Genomic DNA, 27,490 nt, shown 5'->3' with positions numbered 1-27,490 from the left:
TTTTGTTCTACAGGCAAACTGCTTGGCTGCAGGACGTGTACAACTGCAGCCTTCTGGGGAAATGGTGCTACCCCTGCTGTATGCCTTTCATCTGCCCTTAAGTAGTCTGTATGCTGCAATGTTATATCCAGAGGAAGCTTTATTTCATTAGCATAACTCCTGTGATCTGTACACTATCTATCAGAGATTCTTAGACAAAAATAACACTGTGACAATCAGACCAATAGCCAAAATTGCATAAAAAGCTTCTAAAGTAAAATATTTCCCAGATGATTCAGAAGTGTTAATCTGCTTATGACAATTCTTGATCATTTGATTACATGCCACTGGGACCAGCAAAAAACCCAAAACAATCCTCACAAAACCCCCAAACAACACACAAAAGAAAACAAACCAAAAACCTACTACATTAATTTTACAATTTGAAATTATTTATCAAATGCATACTACTTTGACAGAATTTCCCACTCTCTCTACTCAGTGAGGATACTACAGATGGAGAAATTAATTATCTAATGAATACTTTACGGGCTGGTTGGTATATTAGGGTTAGAATACCAACATGTTTTATTTGGTGACTTGCAAGTAATTTGGAAAGATCTAAAAAGAAGGTAAGACATAGCAGTTTCCTACATAAGAACTTCTGGAACAATCTCTATTCTTTCTCAATCTATAGTGTATCTCCAACAGTGTAAATTATATTTTGTGATGGCCAGGAGTTTTTTTTGTCCTGCAGGGACAAAAAAGGGAAGGGGTTGAGACCTATTTTCATGGAATTCCAGCATGAATAATGAAGTAAAAAAGCTTCCTAAGGAATATGGTCTACAATATGTTCTTCATCTTGAACAGATTGAAATATGTGAAAAATAAAAGTAATTCAGTTACTGTTTTAATATTTCTAACATGTTTTGCTTTCAAGAAATGGTTTGTTTTAGCAATATTTAGGGTGATTTACCTAGTAGAAGGAGTGCATCAGATGCTGGACATAAGTAATAAATGCTCTGATAATAACAGTTGATGTACAGGTTTACAAATTACTACCTGGACTGAGAGAATATATATAAATATAACTAACATTGATGTTGACAGAAAAAGTAGTTTAAAAAAAGCCAGTCCCAAGATATTCACTCCAAACTGCTGCTGCAGTGCAACATCCCCTCAGCTGTAGAGCTGCAGCTGTTTGAAAGTCCACACTGAAATCATTCTGGCCCTAAAAATGAAAGCAAAAGCCTCTGATTCTCCCTCGTAGGGTATAAAATGCAAATTTTTGTTCTTACTACTGAACATTTCAGTGGTGTGGCTGGATGGACCCATACAGAGCTGCAGGATATATGCAGAGATGGAAGTGAGAGGTTAAAATGTAATGCAAGGCATTTTCTTAATCTGGTCTCAACACCAAAGAGAGGATATTCTTTTAAAGTACTTCAAGGACTCCATCAAAATGTTTTTACAGTTCTGACTTACTACTTTTCTAGGGTATTTTAATTCTATCAGCCAAAAATACTGATTTCCTTTGAAAATATCTATTTTTCAATCAAGTTTCAATAAGCAGCTACCCAAATTAGGCCTACAGTTTTCCTGACACAGCACAATTCTTAAATAGTGGTCTATTACTTTAATGATAGAGGGTATCGTGGCTGCTGCTTTTGCTTTTCATCACAATAGGACACTTTTCCACAGGTTATATTTTAAATTATTCCCTGAACTGATTAGTAGTAAAACTGTCATTGAGTTTTATTCAAGTAATTGAAATATTTTTAGAGAAAAGGCCTAAATTTAATTATTCTTCCAAATTAATTCACATGAAGGTACTCTTAATCTCACATAATGAAGCTGCTAGCCTGAGCATTTCATAATATTCTGCAATAATTTGAAATATTATCTTCCTGTCTGATATATGAGAACGTTGCTGGTGAAGATGCATTTGTCACTAGTCTTTATCTGCCTCCAGTGCCTGAAGTAAGCTGTAGACCGTTGACTACAGGGTTTAAAGTGGTGTCAAAATAATACAGAAATATTGATTTACAATTTAAATCATTATTTTGCTTCATTTATTTCCTAACTGCTTGACAACTAAGGGTCAAACAGAGCCAATTAGATGAACCAAAAATACCAGCACTAACCAGTTTCTGCTTATTTCCCTGGGCTTCTCAGCGTGACCCTAAGCTGCTCACCTCCAAATACTCACGACAGCAGAATACAAAGTGATTATAAAATATCTGCATTTCTGAATCAATTATTTGATTGATTATTTGGATCCGTTTTAACATTTATTTTTGTTAATCTTGTGCAAAGTGAATTTCCAGTATTCTGCCATGATCTGGTACACACCTGAACTGATAATTGTGTATCCAACCTACCAACACATATCTGAACTTCCAGTTATGTATCCAACCTACCAACATACTTATTGGTGATTTTCAGACTGTTCTTAACCTAATGCCAGTCCAAATCAATAGTGCTTGCTTCATGTCTTTTCCAGATGTATCCCTGCCACAAGCTGTTAAGAAAGTTCAGAAATCATTTGGATGCTTTCCACAAAAAATATGCCTAGAATTTCTTCCTTTCTCCCATAAGTTCTGGAAGCCTTTTGTTCTTTCTTATAAGGAATATATGCCTGGATCTAAAACTTGCCACAATACCACCTGTCTACTGCTGGAATCAATTTCCTTTCTCTAATCATATCTTAAACAATCCTTATTCTTTTAGTGAAACTGTCTCAACCAAATTCCAAATTCTTTACTAATAGCTACACTGATAATTTCAAACAGTTAAAAATTATTAATTGGACTCAACTTCCCCTTTAGATAAAGCAAATTATGAGTAAAATTTTTAACCAACAACAGTTAATTTCTTTTTTACTTTTTTCCTAATTTCTTCTCTATTACAAGTGGATGATGATTTGAAATTCTTCCTTTCTTTTGCACATTTTTGGGATTTTCACATAATCATATACCTCTTTCAGAAGACTGAAATAGGACAGACTAATAGAAAAACACGATTTTGGGGGGATCAAGATTCACTCCTAATAGTCTGTATTTCCAGTGGCAAATCTATATACATAAAAATAACATCTGAAAACAACTTTTCATATTAGCACCTGCTATTCTAAGTTTAGTTGAGAGCATGTTGGTTTCTCCAGTTGTAACACTCCTTTTTATGGGTTCTTAACTTTCTGCATAGTTTAATGTGTTCAGAAGGAACACTTGTGAAGTGTAATGGTCCCAGAGCAGCTATTACAGCTGGCAGGGGCATAAGCACTGTTAAACACTCTACACAAGTATTTACAGAATAGAACTAAAAAGACTTCAAAACTGTCATTATAGTGTATGTGGTAAATAAGAAACTTCCTGAAAATTAAACTCTCTCTACCACTGCAGAGAGAGTTTGGTTTTATGAACCACTTTTGGTTCATAAACCTAAAATATTTTCCTCTTTTTGTTTAATATTCTATAACTGTCCTGCTACCTTCTCCAAACACTGAAAGGGAACAGTGTGGAAGCTGGGAAAGATGCTGTGCTGCCAGGAATCCTACATGACCTTCCTTCTTTGTGGCTCCAGTGATATCATAGAATCACAGAATATGCTAAGTTGGAATTGCTGCTTGTTGTGATCAAACTGATAATCTAGTATTCGAGGCTAAAGAAATTAGGCTGCCTTCATGGAAGCACTAGTAACAATTTCAGCTAGATCCATTCACAAATTATAGGAAATTAGTCCCACATCATATGTATATTTTCATGTATGACTACGACATTTATACACAGGCATAATGACAGAAAATTAAACACCAGCAAAATCAAATATTATTATCATTGGCAAGAAATGGTAAATTCAAGCTAGCAGCAGAATTAAAAACACCTTCTCAACATCTCCTATAAGGGAATACTCTTTGCCAAGAAAAATGTCACAGAATGCAATACAGTTCAAAACTTTAGTTTAATTATTGTAACAAAAACATTTATTTTAGCTTATTCTGCTTTATCATAGGAGACAAAAAATACACATTTGGATATTTTATCCTTCTCCTGTGCCAGTTAATAAAACAAAAGGGTTTAGTATGATATTTGTGTTGTAAATCCATGTCCAGAAATATCTGGAACTCCCCAATAAAATAACCACCTAAAAATGTTTGAATAAGCAGCTTTTGGAACATGACTACACCTCTTTGTTCAAAACCAGCTTCAGAAATCTTTAAATTGCTAAGTAGCAGAGGCCAAAGCCTGTCCTTTAGTGCAATTACAGAAAGCCACAGTGGACATTTGCTGTAAAGACTAGGTAAACAAAGGCAAAATATGACACTGTAAGAATTGATTTTAAATTACCTTTTTTTTTAGTCCAAATCCTATATTTAACATTCGATAACCTAAAGGAGGCACAGTCTGTCTGATTTTTCACAGTGCCTTAGACAACTACGATTTAGCCTTAAGAACTGTCACAAATTAGTGTGTAATAGCATGTAACAAGCATACTAATACATACTATTGTTACATGTAATAAGCATGCTATTACACATTATTTTAATTATTATTATAATTATATAAATTAGGTCATAAAGATGGGATTAAAATTAAGAAATTATGAAGAGAGTTTTTACAGTTACAACTTGGCCAACGTTTTCTCATTTTTAACATGCAGAGACAATACATGTCTTTATATTAAAAAAAATAATTTACTTTAAAATAGTATGGTTTTTAAGAGTAGTTTCAAAAGTATGTGTCTCTCATGCCTTTAATCAGTTAATTCTGATCAGTGCCTTTGTCAAGGCAGAGGCACAACTGCTTGGATATTAGCATTTTTGACTGGATAAGGACTATGCTCTACAATAAATGCAGCGTTGATGCCCTTTTATCTTTTGAAGTGAAACGTTCAGTGCAAATAAATGAGAAATTAAAATGTTGCACGCTTTTAAATAGCTGTTCGAAGATTTTGATTTTAATTCAAAAAATATTTGACTTGGACAAGTAGAAGTATTTTTCCAGTCTATAACATGTGATGATATATTTAGAAAACATTCTTTCTAAATGTGCATATTTCACATTCCAAGTGCATACTGCACCATAAGCATCAAGGTCACCTACTAAATGGCACAGTAAACAGGGTAGGTAGGAGATCAAGCATTCTTATTAAAATATTGCTATGGTAGACAATGATTTTTATTTTACAGTCTGGTAAAAAAAATAGTAATGTAAGGTAAAATTCAGTCAAGCTACTTCCAAAACAGCTTTTTAAAAAGGAAAAACTATTTTGAAAACAATTCTGGACAATTTATTTCAGTTTATTACTATGCTCTACAAATTGCTTATATACTGCAAAATATAATTCAGTTGAAAAATATAATGAGGTGATTAACAGCATGTCTTTTAATTTTGATATAATGGCAATAGGAAGAACATGTTTAATTTAAGTGATTTGGCAATTATACAGTAGCTCATGCACTTGGCATTACTATACTAATTGGTCTAATAGTCCTTTTCATTATGGCTAAAGCCATACACATTGATATTAGAAGAAAGCCAGTAGCTGTGAGAATAGGTCAGATCTGTGCCTCTAGATCTATAGGACTCCAAAAGGGGTCAAATAATCAGTGAATAGACAAAATTAATATAGCCAAAAGACCCCAGTGGAGAGGAATTCATTTGACTCCATAACTTTTATTTGATAGTTCAAGAAGTATTTCAGGTCAATTATATTAATAGAAACTGGTTGAGTGAAAAGATGTTAATGATTATCCAGAGCTAATTAGCATAGCTATTTTCACTCCATCTTCTACAAAGAAAAAGGCAGAACATAGACACAGAATCAGACTCTCTTTTTTGATCACTGATGGAAATTGGCAGAGGACAAAAGGATGTGTGCAACAACTTAGCAGCTTTTAGTGACAAGCCAATACTCTATGATGAAAACCAAAAATAAACACTAAAATTTATAATAATTTATTAAATAAGATTTAAAAGGCAAAACTGAAGCAAAACTGGAATGATACGGTCATTGCCAAATATTAGTTTTTACTTCTTTTATAGAAGCCTATTCTACTTCATTCCTCTTGCACTTTTCACCTCAGCAAATATGTCTGTAGATCTCTGTGTCTCTCAAGCACACCAAGGCACACAGATGGCAAAAGCCACAGAAAACTCAAAAATATTTAATAGGAAACAAATATGAGATTACCTAACTAAAGACTATAGGATCTAGTATATTGGAACCTACAGAAACTAATCCAAACCTTTTAAATTGATAGTTCTTCACAGGTAGATCACAGTTCAAACTTCTAGATGGTGTCAGGAAGCAGCAGTTTGGCTGTGTGTCACTCTCAAATGCTACTATTCTAAGTTCAGTTCCTTCTCATAGTTTACTGTGTAAGAAACTGTTTTTATCTGTTTCAAATCCATATTTGAACAAATCCGAATACTTAGACACAAAATGTACAATTTGGAACTACAGCCAATCATAGCCACGAAAAATCTCCACCTCCGTACGCTCAGATTCAAGTGTGCAACTGAATTGCTTCAAATAGAACTCCTGATGCACCTTTTTATGAGGCTTATTGCAAGTGTTGAACCTGCTCACCTTGCCTACAAGTCTGACTATTGCAAGGGGTATACGTTACCGTGTAATTAAGCAGCAGTCATGAATGATGCTGTCCTCCACAAATATGCCACTCTCTTCATCTGTTTCGACCAGGCGACCAGCATGGTACCAATGTACCTGGGTGGTGTTGTCAACGTATGTTGCAGTACACTGAAATGGCAGGCGGTCTCCATGGAAAACCACTTGTCTTTGTGATGGGATCAGCTCAAAAAGAGGAAGTTCCAGAGGCCCAGCTGCAGGGAAAACAAACCAAAAAACAACCAAAAATAGGAAAAAAAAAGTCACCATGAATTCTTACGAATATTGTAAAGTGAAATAACTGTATACAATTGTAGCTTCTTAGATATTCACATTAAAATGCTAATATAAAAGATATGACCACAAGACCACAAACTATCCACTACCCATTGTGCTGTCAGTTCTAGAAATCACATTTCTTTCACTAGTGTGAAACCCAGCCTCCTTCTCAAGGCAGGATGCTTTACTATACAAGTACACAGAATAAAAAAAAAATCAGTCTTCCAATTAAAGAAAAATTACAGCTATTAATATGGGTACAGTTAATATTTATAAGACCTCTTTAATGTCAGTAGATGAAATGCCTACTCTGCTCCAAAATGAAACTTACTGTCTAAATCCCAATGCCTGAGATATGGATAATAATAAAACTAATAAAAGTTAAACTTTCCCCTAAAGTTCAACTGTCCCTATGATTTTTCATTTCCCTGTTCCTTCTGCCTATTCTACAAGTCATCTTTACTCTCTATACACTTCCTTAACATTAAATATTTATCTAAATAGCTCTTTTTACCTTTTAAAAGTGGAATGCATTTTACCATCTTTTTTAAAATTAATTTTATCTCTCCTGTCTTTCCCTAAGAAATGCCCCAATAATGAGAATATTGCATGTTCTAAGCAGACTATTGCAAAAAAACAGCTGCCATAATCACAAACCCAAATGCCTAAACACAACTGAAAAATAAATAGCGTAAATTTGGAAGGTATATGCATTTTTGGCCCCGATGGAAGTCTGCTAATATCAGAGATCTGACAGGGATTGCAAGTTAATTTCTTCAATCCTACAGTCTCTCTAGAGATTGATTCTCTAGATAGCATATGTTTTCTTCCATTTTTATTTCTAGATCCCAAAGTTACCTTAAGACAACTTCTGTAAAATATTTTCTATATATGATGAGGTTCCTGCTACTTCTTTAAATTTGTAACAAAAAATTTAAAAAGGGCATTTTAGGAAAAGAATAACAAAAATAGAGGTTCTGCATCTAGAGAAAGATGATAATCTTCTTTGGGATAATAAGGAATAAAGGAAAACCTTATTTTCTTTTTTCTGATATAGTCTTCTTAGGCAGGAGAAAAAAATTGGTACCACTGCTACTTTGTTATCACTGCACAAAATTCTAAGGGTAATGAAAATACTAAAGACTTACAAACATGACTGATGAACACATTACCATGAACATCCTGCACAACAGTTCCTACAACACAACCTTTTAACCTCAGCCTTCAACACCAAAACAATTAACTGAGCCTGGGTCACTTTTTAACTTCACTACTGCAATCTCATCTTAGACAAAATGCCTGCAGTCTTGCACCTTGGTTGTCATTCTATCTTGATGAGGGAAGACAATTTTAAAGCCAGCTCTTCTTCCTTATTTCTCTTCTGTTTTCATTTAAAGGCCTCTCATCATTAATATCAATCCATCCTACAGGGTTGTCAGATGAAAGGTCACCCTTCCACATTCGCACCACTAGTAACTATCCAAAACATCTATTTTTCTGACAAGTACTTTTTTTTTTCCACTTCACTGCTCAGCATTATATCTTCCTTAAACTTTCTCTTCAATATCTTCCATTGCCCATAACAAATACCATGCCTATCCAGATTGCAAGCCATAACAGCTGCAGCCTTGGTCTTGGTCATTTATATTAAAGGCTTTTAACTAGAAGATGGAGAGAATCTCTCTCTCCAAAAAGTTGCAATTTTTGTGTTGCATTACAGAGTCAATTATGAAATTAGGGAAAAGAAATGGAGTGCAAATTTAGCCATAAATTAATGTCATGATTACTAAAACAGAAAAATTAAGTACACTGTCACAAGTACAATAGCAATATACACTACTCACAGAAACAAAATATTTTTCATGAATACAGTAATTTTTAACTGGGGATGTTGTACCTAGTCAAATGGTTTTGGTCATGCAGTAAGTGACACATTGTGTCGTGAGGCTCTGAAGTCGTAAAGTGTGAACTAGAGTATCAATATCTGTAAGTCAAGCTAAATAACTTGCCTGGCACATGGATGTAGTGTAACACCATCACTCTGAATCACCAAACCCAGAAATGAAGTGGGAGTGAAGTGTTCTGTATAGATTTTGTCAATTAATGATAAGAAGTAAATGAAAACCTTTTTTTACTGCAGCATGTAAAAAATTGATCCCTTGACTGAGATCAGTCATACCAACACTGTACTCACTTCCTTTCTCTTTACAAATCCTTCTAAGTACAAATAAAGATTACAAAATTAATTAAACATACTTCTGGATTACCATTATGCTAGGATATCGTCCTGACCAGCATTGAGAATGTACATGGTTGGGTTGATCAAACTGACCGATAATGCTGAAAACTCATTTTCAAATTAAAACTAGTCAAGTTTCTATAGATTATGACATTTGTAGACCATGGAAGATACACTTAAGTACTTCTGGAAAACATCTGCTTTTAATCTCTGTGATGTCCACACAAAAAATTAATACCAGAGCTAATCTTCAGTTGTTTTCCAAGGATAATCATGATTTAAATGACCACGGCTGGTTCTGCAACTATTACTCATGCAGAAGTTCCAGCTAACTTCTGTGACACACTTCACAGATATGAAGATTAATTACATCAATAAGAGGTCCAGGATCAGGGCCAACACCCTTTATCCTGAATGGCTATGAAATGATTGTATAGTTCCATCAGCATCAGCTGGAAATACTTACTTTAAGTCCATAATCCAACAATCTTTCAAACTCAGAATAAAAATAAAAGTATTTATTAATGCTGTACACGCATTTTCAAGCTTGACTTCAAGACTAAAGTAAGGAGTAAGAAAATCTGTAAGTATTTGGAATGATTTTGGCATTGATTTGACAGCAGTTGAAATTTAATGGCTCTGGCAAGCCTACCTCTACACAATAGAAATTTTTTCTTTGATTATGTGATTACTAATGACTAAATTGGGATTACTAAAATTTGATTACTCTATATATATAAGGTCTGATGCTCATATTTGTGCTTGTGTGTATGGCACACAAAACAGCCTCGTATGATTAAAAAGTTTTCTATTGTATGTTGAGAGGAGAGGGAGTAATTTATGGGGATTTTCTTTATTTTTTTACACACTTGAAAAATATTCCAAGATGCTCCTTCCAAGACAACCCAATCTTCTGCCCTCGAGTTTTGAGCCAGCACCACCATCTGCAAATGAGAGGTTTGACTCTCCCATAGACATTTAGATCAAGAGCTGATGGAGTGTTTCACAGTCTTTACCTGTCCTGTCTTTCCAGTCAGCGCTAAACCATGATTGCAGCAGAGCATCACAGGAATCACTGATTGCAGCATGAATCTAAAGGTCTAACCCATCATTACAGTAATTACATCTTTTTCATTATCTTTCACTTCTCAGCAGAAAAGGGTTTTGTTGACTGAAGGCCAGAACCTTTATGCAATCTAGTCCTGTATTTCAGATTAGCTCCAGACTAGAATACTGAGGATATACAGAGGAGGAATCAGGTTACAAAAATACCACTGAATTAGAATATCACTTCAGAGTCCTTTCCTACACAGAAAGTATATCCCTGCATATTTTAATTCATGTAGAGCCCCAAGATGTTGAAAAAGAAAACAGAAATTATTTTAACAATTATTAGTTAAAATAAAAAACATCAAGGTGCACTGAAGCTCTAAGGAAATGTTCCAATGCACATGTCTTTAACATATTTACAAAACAATTTGTCTCACACGCATGTACACACGTTAAATATTTAATGTCTTTTCTTTACAATTCAGTTCTTGAGATTTTAAAAGTATTTTAATTTCGCATCCAATTTTGTCCTTCTTTTTTGTTTTAAAAGTTGGAAAGGAAAAGAATATGCAGGAAATGTTGCTGAACAAAAATGCTGGTAAAAAATCATAATATAAAATGCATTTCTACCCATATTTTAGTTACATTTTTAAGTACAATATTATTTAGACTGTTGGCACTTGTAATGACACTACTGTCTTCTGGGTGAATGATCAAAAGCAAATCTGTAAGCACGAAAGCTGGCCCATGCAATAGATTCTCTAAACACCACAGAAAGTTGGCTGGTCCTTGGCCACCATGACCAGCACAAGGAACTGGAGAAACAATGTCCTGCCTCCAGCAACCTTTGCTGCACTTCCTGCTGCACAACCTATAACCTGAGCAGCACAGCTCTATAGCTCTGAGTGCATAAACTACATTAGCACAATCTGCTGTTCAGTTTACCATAACCACGGTTTTCTGCTATACATTCTCTGGTCCTCATTAACTGGCTTTGTTTGATATCAAAAGTTTTCACACAAACAGAAATAGGAAAATCCACAGGTTTCTCCAGGCTGCCCACACATCAGTTCAGTATTACACTGTTTATGTCTTAGGATACACCATTGACTTCTGTTAGAAAATTCTGTTTGCTACAGCGAGAGTGTTGGCATTTTGCTTCTTTTTAATCACTTGATTTATTGTATTGCCAATGGGCTTTTTATTTGAACTGAGCGTGCCCACAGAGTGCGGCACATCCTGCTGATAAAAGTGTGAGTTAGAGCTCTAATATTTGTATACAGTCTCAGTAGGAAAGAAATGTGCATGGAAAGCACAGTGGGGGAAAGCTGGAAGTGAGGACAAAGCAAAGGAACCAGTCCAAGAAAAAGGACAAATGAAAATGAGGAAAAACAAATTGAAAAACATTAGTTAAAAATCTGAATTGCTGACACTGCAAATTATATCTGTTGATATTTACTGAATGGAACTGAAGAAACGAGAGTGATCTGGATTGCTCTGAAGGCCAGCTCTGCCAAGAAGGGGAGGTGCCAGTACACCAATGCCAATTCCTGTATTGCAAAATTTGCTGGCAGTAACAAAAGGTTTGGTGTAGAAGGTCACAGACAGCACCATATGCCAAGGAAGTCAAGAATGAATACAGAATTGGGGCCAAGCTTCAGTTTTAATAAAAGCTATGCCTGGCTCCAATTTCAACATAATATCAAGAAAATACAGATGCCAACATGTATTAAACACAGCAAAATAAGATAAGTCTTTTGGGCATGGGACAAGAAAGCTTTGTATCATATTCATTTTCTAGTCACTGCAGAAAAAGTGGAGCTTCTGTTTCTATAACAGCTTCTTATGTCCACGAGCTTCACAATGCTGACAGGGCAAGGCATATTCCACACCATTTTATCAGTCCCTTTCATACATGCCTTTCAGACAGGAACATCAAGTAGGTTTGGTTTTTTGGGTTTTCTTTGCAGCATCTCCTAATGAAACTATGGGGTTATGTTTCTTTTGTAATGCTAAATGCTACACTGAAATCGTAGCCACTAATCAAAGAGCAAGACTTCTGACACGTATCCTGTTTTATTCAAAGTTGCAAATTCTGTATTGCATTTTACTCCCGCAAACTTCTATAAAGCCATCAAAGCAGATAAGCAGTAGTAAATGTAGGATTTCTCATAAGTTAGAAGCACAATGAGCCCAGGCTGTTACAGTCCACTGCTACTGGTGCTCCAGTTACCTGGGATAGCTAACCTCATAAAGATACTCAATATCTACAAAACAGAAGATTAAATTCAGTGCATATATGCTGAGATGAGCTACAATTACAGCTTTGGACGAGTCACTGAGACTTATTTGGATCCTATAACTTATCTGATTTATTTAATTAAAACAATATATACCTACATAGAAACTAAGAAAGTCTGAGCTGGGAAAAGTACAATTGTAATCTCATCACTTTTAGCAAATTCAAGTAATACAGGTTTCATTCAGCACTCAGCAGGTAGATGACAAAGTTATTCCAGCTGTCTTTGTCTACAGGAGTTTCCCCCAGATTTATAAGGCCCTGTGAAAATAAATTATCATTTTTGCACTGGTTCCAGGGACTGATGCATGTTGTGTCAATTACAACCATTTTAAGTGAGGAAGCAGCGGCAAAACCCTTTCTTTTTTACTGTTGTTAGCAGTGATTTACTTGATAAGAAAGTATAGGCAGTGAAATACAGAGATAGTAGGTTTCACTTAATAGCATCTAATACAAATGTCAGCTATCATGATATTTTAATTTGTAAAATGGTAACAGTTACTTGAAAGATTTCCACAATATGGAATTCAAGGTTTTGGTCTAGTTAAACAAATAAAAGATTGCATTGTCTTGCACTGGTAAGGAATTTAAAAGAATGGGCAAATAGTTTTTTCATGACCTATTTCTTTCTTATCAAATAAACTGCTGCAACCTTTCAACTTCTTATTCTCAAATTGTCCCAGAAGTCTATTTTAGGAGCATTCGATTATTTGCCACATGCTGAAACATGAAGACCATGACATATTGGCAGCTATGGTATTGAAAGATTCATCAACACAAATTCCCTCACTGGCAACAGTCAGAAGCCATTGTTAGAAAGCTAATTCTGATTCTCAAATTATCCTTATGGCAAGCAAGCTGGCAGGCTCATGGCTTTGCATACTCATTAGAGCTTGCAGTTAATAATAATGGCTGAGCAGTAGCAAGGTAAAGCACCTAGCTCTACAAAATCATAGGAACATAGAACGATTTGGGTTGGAAGGGACCTTTAAAGGTCATCTTGTGCAACCCCCCACTGCAGTGAGCAGGGACATATTCGACTAGATCAGGCTACTCAGAGCCCCATCCAATCTGAATGCTTTCAGGAACAGGGAATCCATATCTCTCTAGGTAGCCTGTTGCCAGTCCCACCACTCACATTGTAAAAACTTCTTCCTTATATCTAATCTAAATAGACCCTCTTTTAATTTAAAACCATTACCCCTCGTTCTATTGCTGTGGGCCCTACTTAAAAAGCCTGTCCCCAGTTTTCTTATAAACCCTCTTTAGGTACTGAAAGGATGCACTAAGGTCTCATCTGCAGCTGAACAACCTGAACTCCTTCAGCCTTTCCTCATAGGAAAGGTGTTCCATCTCCCTAATTATATTCGTGGCTCTCCTCTGGACTCAGTCCAAGAGGTCCAACAGGTATCATCAAATATATCATTTAGTGTTACCTAACTGAGAAGTGCAGTGGTGGCACTCATCTTTCCAAACCCTAAATATACCTAGATACCTTCTTTTTATTTTCATATCATTGCTGCACACTCGGATCATGGAAGGTTCCAAGAGTGGAAGTGATTGCACCTAACTGCCCAGGGTCCATCAGGTTGCATGAGTACTCATCTGTGTTGCCAGAATGCCAAACAAAAAAGAAATATGAAAATCATAAAAGATGCTTAACAAGTGACAGTTCTGCTGAAGTATTAAATTCTTCCATTCCAAACTCCTCTCAGCCCAGTTGACAGTGTCAGAAACTGTAGCTTTCAACAGCCATTTTTATACAAGCATTAAAGAAAGTGCTGTATGATGAAAGGTGCTATAAAAATGTGAAATATCACTATGGTATACTCCACTTAATTAAAAGAGAGGTTGTTGGGATGGAAGCTTTATAGAGAATTTTCCCATGAGAACAATTCAGATTAATTACAGCAAACTCTAATAAATGTTTTTAACTGGACAACATTAACACAGGGTTGGTAAAGAAGCTTATATAATTTTATCTAGAAATCACCAGTATAAAATTTAACCCTAGTCTTTTAAACTACATATTACGATATTAAGAATAAAGAATATATCTTAGGGGATACTCCAAGGGTTGCAGTCAAAGCTGTCTGTCTTACCACTGCTTTGCTCATGAGCAACTAGTTTTTGGGAATGACCAGTCAGAGGCTTCATTTCACTGCTATTCTCACTACATCTTAGCAAATTTTTCCTTCAGTTAATTTGCATACTTTTTGGAACAAGTAGTCAAAGATGATGTAGAAAATAAGATACAACTGTACATTAAAAACCTCTAATGTAGTGTAAGAGTAAGTTATGGTAAGAAAAACAACTTGGGTACATTTCCAGCATCTAAATCAGCAAGATTTCAGGGGTGAAATGTTCTGTTGAACTGGATTTTCATGTGTGAGCACAGATGCAAGAAAATACGTAGTAGTAAAATTTATCCTCAACTGACCATTTTAATACTTCTACTATTTCACAAGATTTAACTGTTATTACCTTTGTGCCTCCAACTCTGCAGCAGTGTTCTAAATTGCCACTAAAGAAATTAGATAATAATATTTAATATTAAATGTAGGGCAACATATTCTCCTCTCCCCCCCCAATTTGAGACTGATCATGCTAGAATGAGAACTATAGAATTTGCAACCAAAAGGTTAAAGCATTGCTTGTTTTATACTACCAAATGATAGCATGGAAACCAACTTTGATATACAAAATGGCCACTTGGCTCTGGCAGAAAATGAATCTACCCCATCTATCTTTGAAAGGTCCAAAATATAGTTACATTACTCAATTTATAGGCATTCTGTTATTATATCAATTTTGTTATTAAAGAAAATAATGAACTGCCAACATTGTAAACCAGAAATAATTGGAAGAGGATTTAAATACTGCTAATTGTATCACTATTCATATCCTGCAAAACCTAATCCTGTGAAAGGTTACTAATGTGACTATTCCTATTTCAACATAATTAGACCTATTCATATGATTAGGCACTTCCTGCAGAATTGGAGCTGAAGTCTTGATCCTGCATATTCTTGAAGACGATGCTCTGCATGAATGCAGCAAGCTACCTGTGAACTGCCAAGAAACTGCAGGACTGGAATCTAAATCTGGACAATTAATCCATCATTCCTTGTACTTGAGATTTTGAGTTTAGTCAGTTACTACATACTGGAAACCCCCCACAGTTCAATATTTACATTGTGTTAATGTAGCAAGAATGATTTGTAAATTAAGAAAGAAACAGTTGAAACCATAATCTCAAGGCCATCCCTAAATTTAAGTCAGTAACAAATGAGATCCAAACAAAACAATGTTTAGTATACAGAGAAATAAATGAAGAAGAAATGTTCCTTTTTAACTTTGAGCCAGTATTTGTTATTGCAATATGTTTTATATATGAAAGGAAACTTTTAAAAACAGTCTACATACATTTGCCATTTTAAGACTCAAACAGCAATGTAGGTATTTAATTTTTGGCATGAAAAATCTCATTTCTCAGCCAACATGCCTAACACAGAATAATCGACAGTATTTTTAAAAACTGACACAGTAAGAGAGTGAATGCATTCAGCTGATTTCAGTTTAAATTTAAATGTTGAAAAAGTCTCCTTTCAAAGACAAAATTCCCCAATACCTATCTATTTTTTTTTCTTAGCATTTTAAAAGTACATATTTCTTTCAAAATTCTTACTATTGGACAGTGTACACTGACTTACTCTGCTACAAGTGAAGGGAAAACAATGTGCAACTATATCAGGTAAAATTATAAGGACATTTCAAGAAATACTATATCTAAAACAACACTATTACATCATTGCTGAGAAAGCACTTCAAGCCACACTGTGTTTTAAGAATCTATGTCAAAGAAAAAGAAAGATGCTTAAAAAATTAAAGTAATTTACAGAGGAAGTATAGGAAAAGAAGTTCTCTTTTCTCCCAATGGTATTACTCTAACTGATTTAAAATGCCTTGAATGTTCTGAATTTTTCTGTATTTTAGGTAAGATTGAAAAAAAAAGTTACTTATGAAAATAGACTAGGGAGCTGCATGTGGCCTGAGAGAAACATGCCTTAATATTCTGCTAATATGAGAAGTGCAGATTAAAAAGTTTAAGTAGGTAAGTAACAATGAAAGTACTTCCTACCTTCATATGTAAGAAGTCGAATCATAAATTGGACAAGAAATCTCTAAGAGCACAACCAGAATGAGTTCATAAAGAATATAAATATTTTCTTCTTTTTTTGCTTTGCACAAGTTTCAGTGTGAACAGGCACAGAGCATCAGAGTAAAAAGCCATTTTAATCTGACTCTGTTTCTTTGGGGGAACAGATACTCTGATTCTCAGTGAAGTGAGGCAAACTACAAAAGACAAGGTGCTGGTTAAGTACAAACAAGTCCCTAACAACTATATCTCCTCCCTCCCAATAAATTATTTACATTTTCTATGAAACATTTAAAGAATTTTATTGCAGAATACAGAAGTCAGAAAAAGATTTATCTCTTTGATTTTTATCCCTCCCTTTGAAGTGGCCTTCCTAGATAGATACTTTCTGAGTATCTATCATACTCAAAAAAACACATTTCAATGATGATCTAGAGCTTGCTAACTTAACTCATGAATTAAAACTTTAAGGTAGTTTACAGAATTCAGAGGCTGCATAATTCAAACATTCTTGGACACTCACAACTTGCACCTATGATCTTGTTTTCTCATCTCTATTTTCAGCAGGATGGATTTTTATACTTCTGCGGTGTTAACACTTTTCTCAGTAGAGAGTCCCCGAAGGCATACCAGAAACCTAAGCATACAGATCCTATACAGACAAAAATCCAGTTCTGTATTTTGAGTGCTCACTCCTTGCCATCCCTAGTGAAAGTCCTAACTGACTATTAAAGCTATTAGTAAATTATGAACCAATCTAAAGCATTTCTCAATAAAATTCCATTGATCACAACCAACAGGTGCACTACCAATGAAAAGAATACACATTTTGTCATAATACATACTTTCAAAATAATATACTGCAATAACTCCTCTAAGTCCTGTGAAACACTCTACAGTTGATTTTCATGAACGTGGAGCTCAAAGAGCAACAACAGAATTCAAACTGAGCTTCTGGGGACTGAAGTAGTGGGTTCTACACCTCTGAAAAACAGGTTCCTGAGACTAGGGAGGAATCCTACCCCCATTACAGTAGAAGAGACACTACCTAAAACCAGATGCTATCTCAGCCATGTTAATACAAGAAAGGAAAATGACTAACCTGAGGTATTTTGTTTTGTAATTCGCCATTACTCTGTGCTTTGCAAGTTCTATTTTCACCATATTTTCCTCCAAGACTGTGTCTTAAATGAATGTATCTAACGTTGGAAGTTTCTTTGCTGAGGATAGTATAAGAAGAACATGTACTAATAATAGCTTTGCTGATTGTGTCTGCGGCCTTTCTGGTTATTATTATTTCAATGGCATGGGTTTCTCAGAGATGTGCACAGTGTAGATAAATAAATAATGCTGTATCTTAAAACTTCTAACTCTTGTAATACAGTCGAATGCTGAAGCAGCTCAACATGGAAGGAGATTTTTTCCCATTCAATACAAAACAGTTACTAAGGAAGTGGGAAACAACAACATTCAGTGCATAAGCACAGTAAAGATAGAAGCAATTGATTCATTTCTTCCAAGGAAAAGACTTGTGCATAGCTTTAGATCAACAAAGAGAAAGAGGGTAAACATAGTTTTTGGGGATTACACTTAGCCAGTATCTCATGAAAGGGTCAGACTCAAAGGGTCAGAACAAGCTTTGCTAACACGGCTTGAGAGCCTTTCAAGACTGTTAAAATATTGCTTTATCAGGTTTTCTGCCAGACTGCCTCATAGCAGACAGCTAGGAAAGGTAAGGGCAGCAACAGGAAAGGTGACATGCAGCAGAACCAGCTTGCCTGAAAGTGCTGTGATGAGGTGCTGCAAATGTATCACAGCAAACCATCTGGTTGAGTAGAGTGAAATCACTTGAAAAAAAATCTAGATGTTTCTCTACATTTAGATTTCCTGAGAACTGACAAGGTACTACCTCTAGTTCTTTGAACCTGTCTGCTTTATAGACCCATGCAAAAATATCATGACCAAGATTAGGACAATAGACTACACAAACCTGAAAAGCTACTGACACAAAAAAAAGAACAAAACTTATCCATTCACTGCATGAAAAAATGCATAATAATAAGGAATAAAAATGTAATTTATTATGTATTAATGCAATAAACTCTAAGCAAAAAAAATAGATTTTTCAGTATCCTTTAATATTTTCCTTTGAAGCAGTTTCCTTTTTAATTAAAAGAATGGAATAGTATGGTCTAAATTACTTATTTATAAACATCTGTAAAGCATATGTACATGCAAAAAGTAAGATTTTAATTTATAGGAGATCTGCAGGAGAAACAGTATTCTGTCCCAGAAGAATTAGATAATTTTCTCTGCTGTATAAATAAATAAATAAGTAAATAAATAAATAAACATGTCTTAAAGCATCATCCAATGATTTTTATAATTTGACCTTTACAACATTTTTTGTATTATTTAGTAAATATCTATATCATTTTTAGCCAAATAATTTATCTAATATTATGTCAACTACTTTCTAAATTTTAAATAAAATCTGACTGGGGGAAAGAAGAAGGTCTGCACTTTTCCAAACATCTGTTTTGATGAGTCAACATTTCTTAACAGAAAAATGCTCCATCAGAGTTATGTCAATTGTAATTTGAAGAACAATTGAACTTTTACTTCTTAGTGATGTTAGTTCAGTAACATCAATACAGCTTTGAGGCCAAGAAACTAAATTCTATTATCTCATTTATCAGTAAAAATAATCAGATCCCAGCTTTAAGAGCAGTCTTTCATAATGCCCTTAAGACAAAAACTCATACAGGTCTTTTCTGAGTGAAGAATTTGGCCTAGAGAATCCATCTCTGCTGATATGCACCAGGGAAAATCATGGACTCCTATCAGACCTCAGGTGGAATTTATATCACTGGTATTCAGGAAAGTGGAATTTTCCTACTGTAAATTGAGTCTTATTTGGACGCATGGAGAAAGAGTAACAAGGCACTGTATGAATTTCACAATCATTTTTTGGAAACATACTCTGTCCATACCATCATGAATTCATCACAGTCCCTCATCATTAAGGCAGAAGACAAAGTGAAAACATTGTGAAAAATTGTTTTATAGCCAAACACTTCTGACAGTTGGATAATTTGGTTAAAGAAGATCTAAATAATTCTTAAAAGCTGTTAGAGAAATATGCAAGCAGAACCCTGGGAATTCTGTAACTGTGCAGTTACTTAACTCATAAAAATCCCTAAAGGAGGTTTTTAACTGTTTTCAACAGGCAATTCACTGCTTTGGTTATCGTGAGTTATCAGATGCATGAGAAAGATTTGCTAGAAAGAAATTCAAAAGGTGATTTTTTAATCCCATCAAAATATAAAATAAACCTAAAAAACTGATGGCAAACTGCTCCCTGTAGCTATTCAGAATCCACATACTTTGACTTTTTAGTTCATTCCCTAACTCACTTGCAAATATCTTTTCCCATTTCCCTTCTATTTTTATTTTTCCCCTTTCGTTCTTCTTTTCTTTGATCATCTTGTGACTGCAATACCTCATGAAGTCTTTTAGCATGTAGAAGGAAGATCAGTGACCATAAATACAAATGTCTGACAGCATGGAAGATGTTCACATGCAGGAGGTTTTAGTTTTTAAATCACTCTATATTTTCTTTCAGATATGTTTAATTTGATCAGCTCTATGCATATTCCAATACATATTTTTAAATCATTCTCAATATTATTTTGGTGCCAGACAGCCTTCTGTTATGCCTAAGTTCAAATTAAGGTACGGAAAATAAAATTGCTAAATGTTCTGGGCACTGAGAGTTGCTCAGCAGATACTATGAGCACTGTGAAGTACCTGGCAGACTTTACAGAGCTGGTGGAAGGCTCAGCAAATATAACCACTGTAAAACTCTCTGTGGATATTGGAAGCAGTGTCAAGCTACTGTCAGTCATTATCACCTTGTCAAGTGTTCTGTGGACAATATAAATAGCAGTGAGAACTAGACGGGCTTTATAAATTCTGTATCAGGTGTGATAAGGAGTCCTATTGGGAACTAAAGTACTAAATTCTGAGAAATTGCTTTCATTTTCTCTGTAAAATTCACAGGTTTATATTTATTTGTAACCTGGAAATACCAATTAACAGTCCTTAATCACTCTTCTGATCCTTCCAGCATTTTCAGAAAAAGTACTTTTCCTGCTGGGAAATGGATCTCTATGAAGATGCCCATGCTGGCTCTCTATAAAAAGAGAGTTTGATATTTGAGAAGTACTGCAGAATTTCAAATGTTCAGTAACCCAAGCTACTCGAAACTTCTCTGCCTTTCACTCACAGGAGCTCATTCCTTATTTGCCTCCAGACATGTATCTGTGTTTCCTCAACAATTCAGCTGATGGACCATCTGTAGCTAGCACTCACATCCTTTCACATCTCTCCCAACTTGTAAGCACCTGTATTTGTTGTTTTATATATCGCTCCAGTCAACTTCTGATCTCCCTTCTGCTATGAATGTATTTGTTAGCAACACACGTCATTCTTCTTGCGGTTATTTGGAGAAATGTGTGATTCTCCTTTTGTTTGCAAAGGCAATAGTAAAGTCACCAACTAAGCAATTTTCTGCCATTCAAGAACGTCAAAGATTCAAAGATTCTGTGATTAATCAAGTACATGTGAATTAGACTTCTGATTATGAAACCCACCAGCATCACCTTAGGCAATGATCTCTTCTCCACGGTATGTGATACTTTTAAAATCTCTGGTTTATTTTGCTCATTGCTAGACAGTATTCACTTGGAAATGAGTCTTCCTTACTCATTCATATTTTTTTGCTTTCTTCCTCACACCATATAATGTTTCTTATGTGGTAAATGTCCAGAAAGTGCTTCAAATCTAGATCTTCAAATACAGAATTCACCTAACTGAAGCTCACCATAAAAATTCTATTCATCCCCAGAATGTGGTGCTAAAAAGTATAGTTATAGGTTTATATAAAAGAAAAATAGAAGAATGAAATCTGGCATTTATTTCACACTGTCAGATATACAACTTGAAATAAACATTCTATAAATTCCTGTAGGAATCCTCAGTTTCACACAGTATACAACGTAGAGTTGGCATCACAAGTTAATATTTTAAGTCATAATTATATATTACTGAATATATTGGCAGTGTTCTTGAGATATGAAATAAGAACTATGGGGGGTTTTCCATTCTCTTTCAATCTTAGTTGTATCCTCTGTGTCACATACCTGAATTTCTTGTGCCTATAATCAAGTCAGATTTTCTTTTTTTTTATCATATCTGGTTTCTAGTATTTTCCCTGGGTTTCACTTCAATTTGTAACATCAAATGAGAGTACAACTCACCACATATCAGCTGGTTTTCCTTCAGGTTATAAAGTGACAGTCCATGTAAAGCACTGGGGTAAGCACAAACCGTTTCCTCCGCTATTCGAACCGAAGCGTTTCTGGCCCACTGCAAGATCCATTTTAGATTACAGTCACAGATGAGTGAATCAGTGTTGAAATGTCTAGAAAGGCAAAGAATTATCACAGTTGGTACACATGCAGTTTTTATAAATTTACTTCCTTCTGTTAGATTTGAATTATTTAACTCCAAAGAGAACTAATCTAGATAGATGCGTCACTATGGATGTGTAACTATAGCTGTATAAATACAAAGATATTCTGAGACAACCAATATACACTGCCCCACTGTTAATTACTTCCATGACGTTATGCAAAAATTCTGGGTTGTTTACAGAGCAACATCACTGACACTACTGAAAAAAATCTGAGTATGTGTTACTGCAGAAAATCATACTATAACACACTTTCCCTTAATAAAACCCCCTTTAAGTAGAAACTTGACCACGGAAGCATTCAGGATACACTTTTAAATCTCAGGAAGGTACAATTACTACCAATAACTGGGAATTGTTATTCTAATTGCAGGGAAAATATTTTAAATTACTGGGTTTGTGTAATTAGAGTGATATATGATGCAACGCATAAAAACATGGAAAGGTTTAAGATAATAGAGTATTAAAAAAAAAAAGGATGCTACTTAGGAGGGCTAGACTGGGCTAGTCAGAAATGGGGTTGAATGGTCAGTGCTATCCATTTCCCTGCAACAGGTAGAAGATAGCTCATCAACAGTGATACAGACATTGATAACAAAATAATGCAGATTTTACACTTGGAATGCACTTCTAGAAGCAATCCAGTCTGAATTCACATTCAACTCTGCTATATTTATTCTAATGTCTTTCTCAAGTATTTCAGTTTTATGAACACAAGGGATGATACTCACAGTGCTTTCAGAGCTAGCAGCTCAGAAAAAAGTCCATTCATGAGACTTGAAAAAATATTCCCTGACAAATTCCTAGGGAAAAAAAAGGCAATTTACAGTTAGTTGTAACAAATACAAGAGGAAAAGAAAATGGTTATAATTTTTCCAATGCTAATTAAGAAGTTTTGCTTTCTCGACAACAGTAAAAACATGTTTAAATTTGTACACTGCTTTTTTTTGGTGACAGCAATATTCAAATCAAATCACACACTTACTTTTTTTATTTTCACAGCAGATATACATACAATTCACTTGGTCTCATAAACAGGAATATTTATACATATTTAATAGAATAGTATTCTAGAAGAAATTATTCTAGAATTTGAGTGAAAATATTAATAAAATAATTACTCAGTGAGGCCTGTGTTTATTTTTATTGTATATGTAGAATGTCACTTCGAGGTGAAGAAATAAAAACTGTCTGATTTTAGTAATGTTTAGAAGAATTCAAGCAATTCCTTAAAACAGTAATTCAAGCAATTCCTTAAAACAGTAGTGAGTTTTCAAAGTAACCACACAAATAGTTTTATTACAAAGAACTTTAAACAAACCAGTTTTCCCCACTCTAAAATTAAGGATGTTTCCAGTTTAATTACTGTTCTACTATTTCTTGTCTTGATGGCTGAATGGTTTAAGCTGAATACTTGCAAACAGATGCAATTCAATTTTGCCTAGTTTAACAGTACTGCTCTGCCAGTGCCCTAAGAGTACAAAAGTTAAATGTTTAATTTTTAAGTAATAGTCTTTTTCTATACCCATAAGCTGAAAAATTAGTGCATATCCAAGATTAACATTCCAGAGCACAATAATAACCTACTTTTGAAATACTGGTATATGTTCCTTTTTTTTCAGTGCCTGAAGACTACATGTTTGAATTCAAGGTTGGTTACAAAATTTCAGTTATCAGGGAAATTTCAGAGCTCTTCACTGGAGATATGTTGTACATATAAGAAAAAAAAGTAGACTGGCAAAGGAAATGGTTTCTTTATTTTTTCATTCAATACGATGTTTTTATAACTATTGATTTGACTTCTCTTCTGTCTACAGTGTAGAGAATGCATGCTAAACTGAAGATTCATATTCAGATCAGAGTAATGTGCTAGCAATGAGAACTCTACCAAGCTGCAGAAGGTCTGAACCAGATTCACAAAGTAAGGAAGATCAAAACTCAAGAACCCTGCTTTCTACAGAAAAGCATATCATACCTGTCCAGATATGGATCAATGAACTCAAGAAAGAGGAGAAACTGTTGTTAATTTATAAATTACTTTAAGAAAGCTATGGAGCACTTTTGAAGCAACAACCAATCTCATTTTTGCATACAATTGAACATTTCAAATTCTCTTGGTAGTTTAAAGTAAAATTCTGCTAATAAGAGAAAAATAAACTGGCTCAGCAATATTAAGTGAAATTATTGAGTGATAATTAGATGTGTTGATATAATTGAATTGATTTTTAAGATTTTATTTTACAATGCACCTTTAATACAGTTGTGGTGCAAAGCTCTTAGAAGAACTTTCAAGTACCTCTTCAACTGTGGGTATGTCTAAAGGTGGAAATGAATGTTTGCTTGTAGATACCTATTTCTCTACCTCTAGTAGAGGAACTTAAAATATTGAGCATTTCACAAAGACTCAGTTAACCTCTTTGCTCAAAATTAGATGGACCTACCCACATGTTTTTTTGGCCTGATGATGCATATTCTGAAACAGCTCAGTGAACTGAGATGTTAAACAGACTAAATCAGAAACTGATAACCCTGACATTTACACTGAAGTAAATCAGAAGTGGTTCCACCAATATGAAAGCAGTTATAGCAGTATAAACTTACTGACAGAGGACAATCATGCTGAACTGAAGGACAGGGAAAGCAATCTGCCTGGCCTTGCATAGATGGTTGCCAGAAGACAGAAACACAGGGGCTTCCTTTGCCTTACTCTGGTGCAGTATAGAAATATTTCCAACCTGATGCAAATCCCAGCTTTTCCCTCAAACAGCTTGCCAGGCTTTGTACAGCAAAAGAAACAGAACACCAAGACTGAAGTTTGGGAATTCCATTTGGACAAAAGGAAAGCATTAAGACTGGTCAATAGTTTAGGAAATGGGGACAAACTATAAGTCATTTGCAAAGTGTACATAGCAGGGTTCAGCAGATGTATGGTACCCATGCATCTGCAAGAGGTTCCCATTCGGTGTCTACTGAATCCATGAGCTTTCCATAGGTCACACCAAATTCACCAAGATATCTATATGTTAATCTAAAAATTCCTGACTTGTGTTCCATATACAGATTGTTCGTTTCTTTTTATTGTGACAAAGATTACAGAATTCCTACAGAATTTCTTTTTGCCAAGTGCTGGAATAATTGAGTTCCTGACAGCTCAAAAATCAGCAGAAAGCTAGCAAGTCAACTTTTCATATTCTTCTGGCAATGACCTGGTTTGAAGTTTCGATATTACTACTAATAATTAGCAAACTAGGATCATGTTCACAGGGCTGTGTAAGTCATAAAGCAATATACTTCTACGGCTAAGAAACACTAGTTTCAATATCTGGATATCCAACATTGGAAATAGATTGTTCTTTAACAAAACTTTCAGAAATCTTCTCAAATCACCCTAATAAATCATGTATTTCTGAGCTGATGCAGTACTTTGCAAAATGCCTGGTTCTGTAGTTCACAAAATTCCTGCTATAAATTAAAATATCACCAAATATAAAGTGTTGTGAAATTCCTCCATTTCAGATGTCCTAAAAAGCCACTCTGTCTTGATTTAAAAGGACATTTGTTCTAAAAACATCTGTAATACTTAGTTTGCAAACATTTCAAACATAACAAATTAATGCACTCCAAAGATGATAGCACTTACTATGCCATTAACTTACTCCATTAACAGAAAGATATGCTTTGTGTTTTATCAGAGGTAAAACATTTTAGTCTTATATATACAATCCTACACTTATTTTTTAATATACCAAATACTTGTGTTTTTACAGAAATTAATAAAACACTTTTGCCAAAAGTTTTAATATAAATGACAAATGCCATGAAACAGTCAAAAAGAGTTATGTGTCTCAAAGTATCATTTTAAGGCAAAATATGGGTAGGAGTATATGAATATGAAGAATGCTTCCCTTTCATGAGAAGTATTAAAAAGGAGAAGTTGAATGCAAGGGTGACGGGCTGATCTTCTTTGCAAAAAGAAGATCCCCACAAACTGGTTCAGGAGATGTAAAAAATGACAAGAGAAACACAGAGAGGGCAGGTAACAGTGCATATTTTCGAATTAGATGAAATGTTGATGAACTGGGGTCTGTTTCATTCACTGTGTTAGTGGTTTGTACTTTATTTCTGGCACCATACAAAATGACTAGTTGCTTCAATGAGATCAAGAAAGTCATATAAGAATTTATGGTATAATATTATCACAAAGTTAACTGCTGATGATGATTCAGAGGCAGGATGAAGAATACATCAGATATAGTTTAATCAAACAATTGGAAGTAATGAGGAAGTTTGGTTTCAAACTTCCAAAGGGAAGATCAAGCAGTAGCTACTTCTTGAAACAGATTTAAGGCTGCAACATTTCAAAACCTAAGAGATAAGGGACTAAATAAACGAAGTCTGGTATATCTGTACAGTGGCATCATCCCAGTTTTCCACAGCTCTCAATATTTAGATTAAATATAAACAAAATTAATGTAAATGATAGCTCCATTACCTAGCAGAAATACATTTGCATACACAATTCTGGGACAAAGCACTGAACCATGGGGTTCAAAGGAGATTTGGAAGATTTGTTGCATTCAATTATGTCACTCTTAGTTTGAATATGTGCACCTCATCAAAGCATAAACACAGCCAAAAGGTAATATATAAGCCAAAAAAGTTAAGATAGTATCTTAAAACATGTAATAAATCTACTCATACTGTGTGAAGCACTGTCAGCTGCATCTGTCATATGACGTGAAAGCATTTTGAAATCATTTTCCAGAGTAAGACCAGGCAGTTCTCATTCTTTATTTTAGTGAAGTATTTAAACATACCTTTACCCTACTCAGTTTAGATTTATGCATCACATCACTGAGACAAACCACACTATGTCAGTTTGGGCATAGAGCTGATTTTTCAGCTCTGACTCCATTTTTTTTCAAACTGAATTGGATTTACAAGATTGAGTGAAACACACAGTGTTATTTTGTTTCACCTAGTATTCGTGGTTGCAAACAGTGTAAGAAAATCCCCTATTTCTACCTCACAGAAGATGCATGAAAAGATTTATGTCCTCTGCTCCTTCCAGTGGACTCATGGCTCTCCCTACTGGTTTTGACAACAGCCTGCAAAGATGCTTCTGTACTTCAACTCTGCTAACATAACACAGGAGAGCTCCAATTACCACGATCGACAACTACATTAATCAATGCATAAGTATATATCTTTAAATTGCTCCTTCAGTAATCTAAACCACACTGGATGTCTATGAAACCAGTTCCATGTTTAACAACTTGTCATCTTTTCCTCAGTACAATTACAAACTGATGTTGCACT

At 34.7% G+C, this 27,490-nt stretch overlaps 1 protein-coding gene across 2 annotated transcripts in view; it reads right to left on the bottom strand.

The window, feature by feature from the left end:
* Positions 1 to 27,490, bottom strand: part of ADGRA1 (adhesion G protein-coupled receptor A1) — a 261,633-nt gene that overhangs the window by 131,500 nt on the left and 102,643 nt on the right. Inside the window, exons 5-7 of one of the 2 annotated variants that reach the window (XM_051800658.1) lie at positions 22,903 to 22,974; positions 21,957 to 22,120; positions 6,611 to 6,824 (exon numbers count right to left, since the gene is read on the bottom strand). In XM_051800658.1, the coding sequence (XP_051656618.1) occupies positions 6,611 to 6,824; positions 21,957 to 22,120; positions 22,903 to 22,974 (450 nt within the window). Of the gene's footprint in view, positions 1 to 6,610; positions 6,825 to 10,143; positions 10,177 to 21,956; positions 22,121 to 22,902; positions 22,975 to 27,490 lie in introns of those variants that run through there. The other variant, XM_051800659.1, reaches the window with a different exon arrangement.

This window comes from Manacus candei, unplaced genomic scaffold (assembly GCF_025592945.1).
Source record: "Manacus candei isolate 608988 ecotype Guabito, Panama unplaced genomic scaffold, ASM2559294v1 h1tg000050l, whole genome shotgun sequence".
Lineage (NCBI taxonomy): Eukaryota > Metazoa > Chordata > Aves > Passeriformes > Pipridae > Manacus > Manacus candei.
This window is presented reverse-complemented; position numbering and strand designations above follow the sequence as displayed.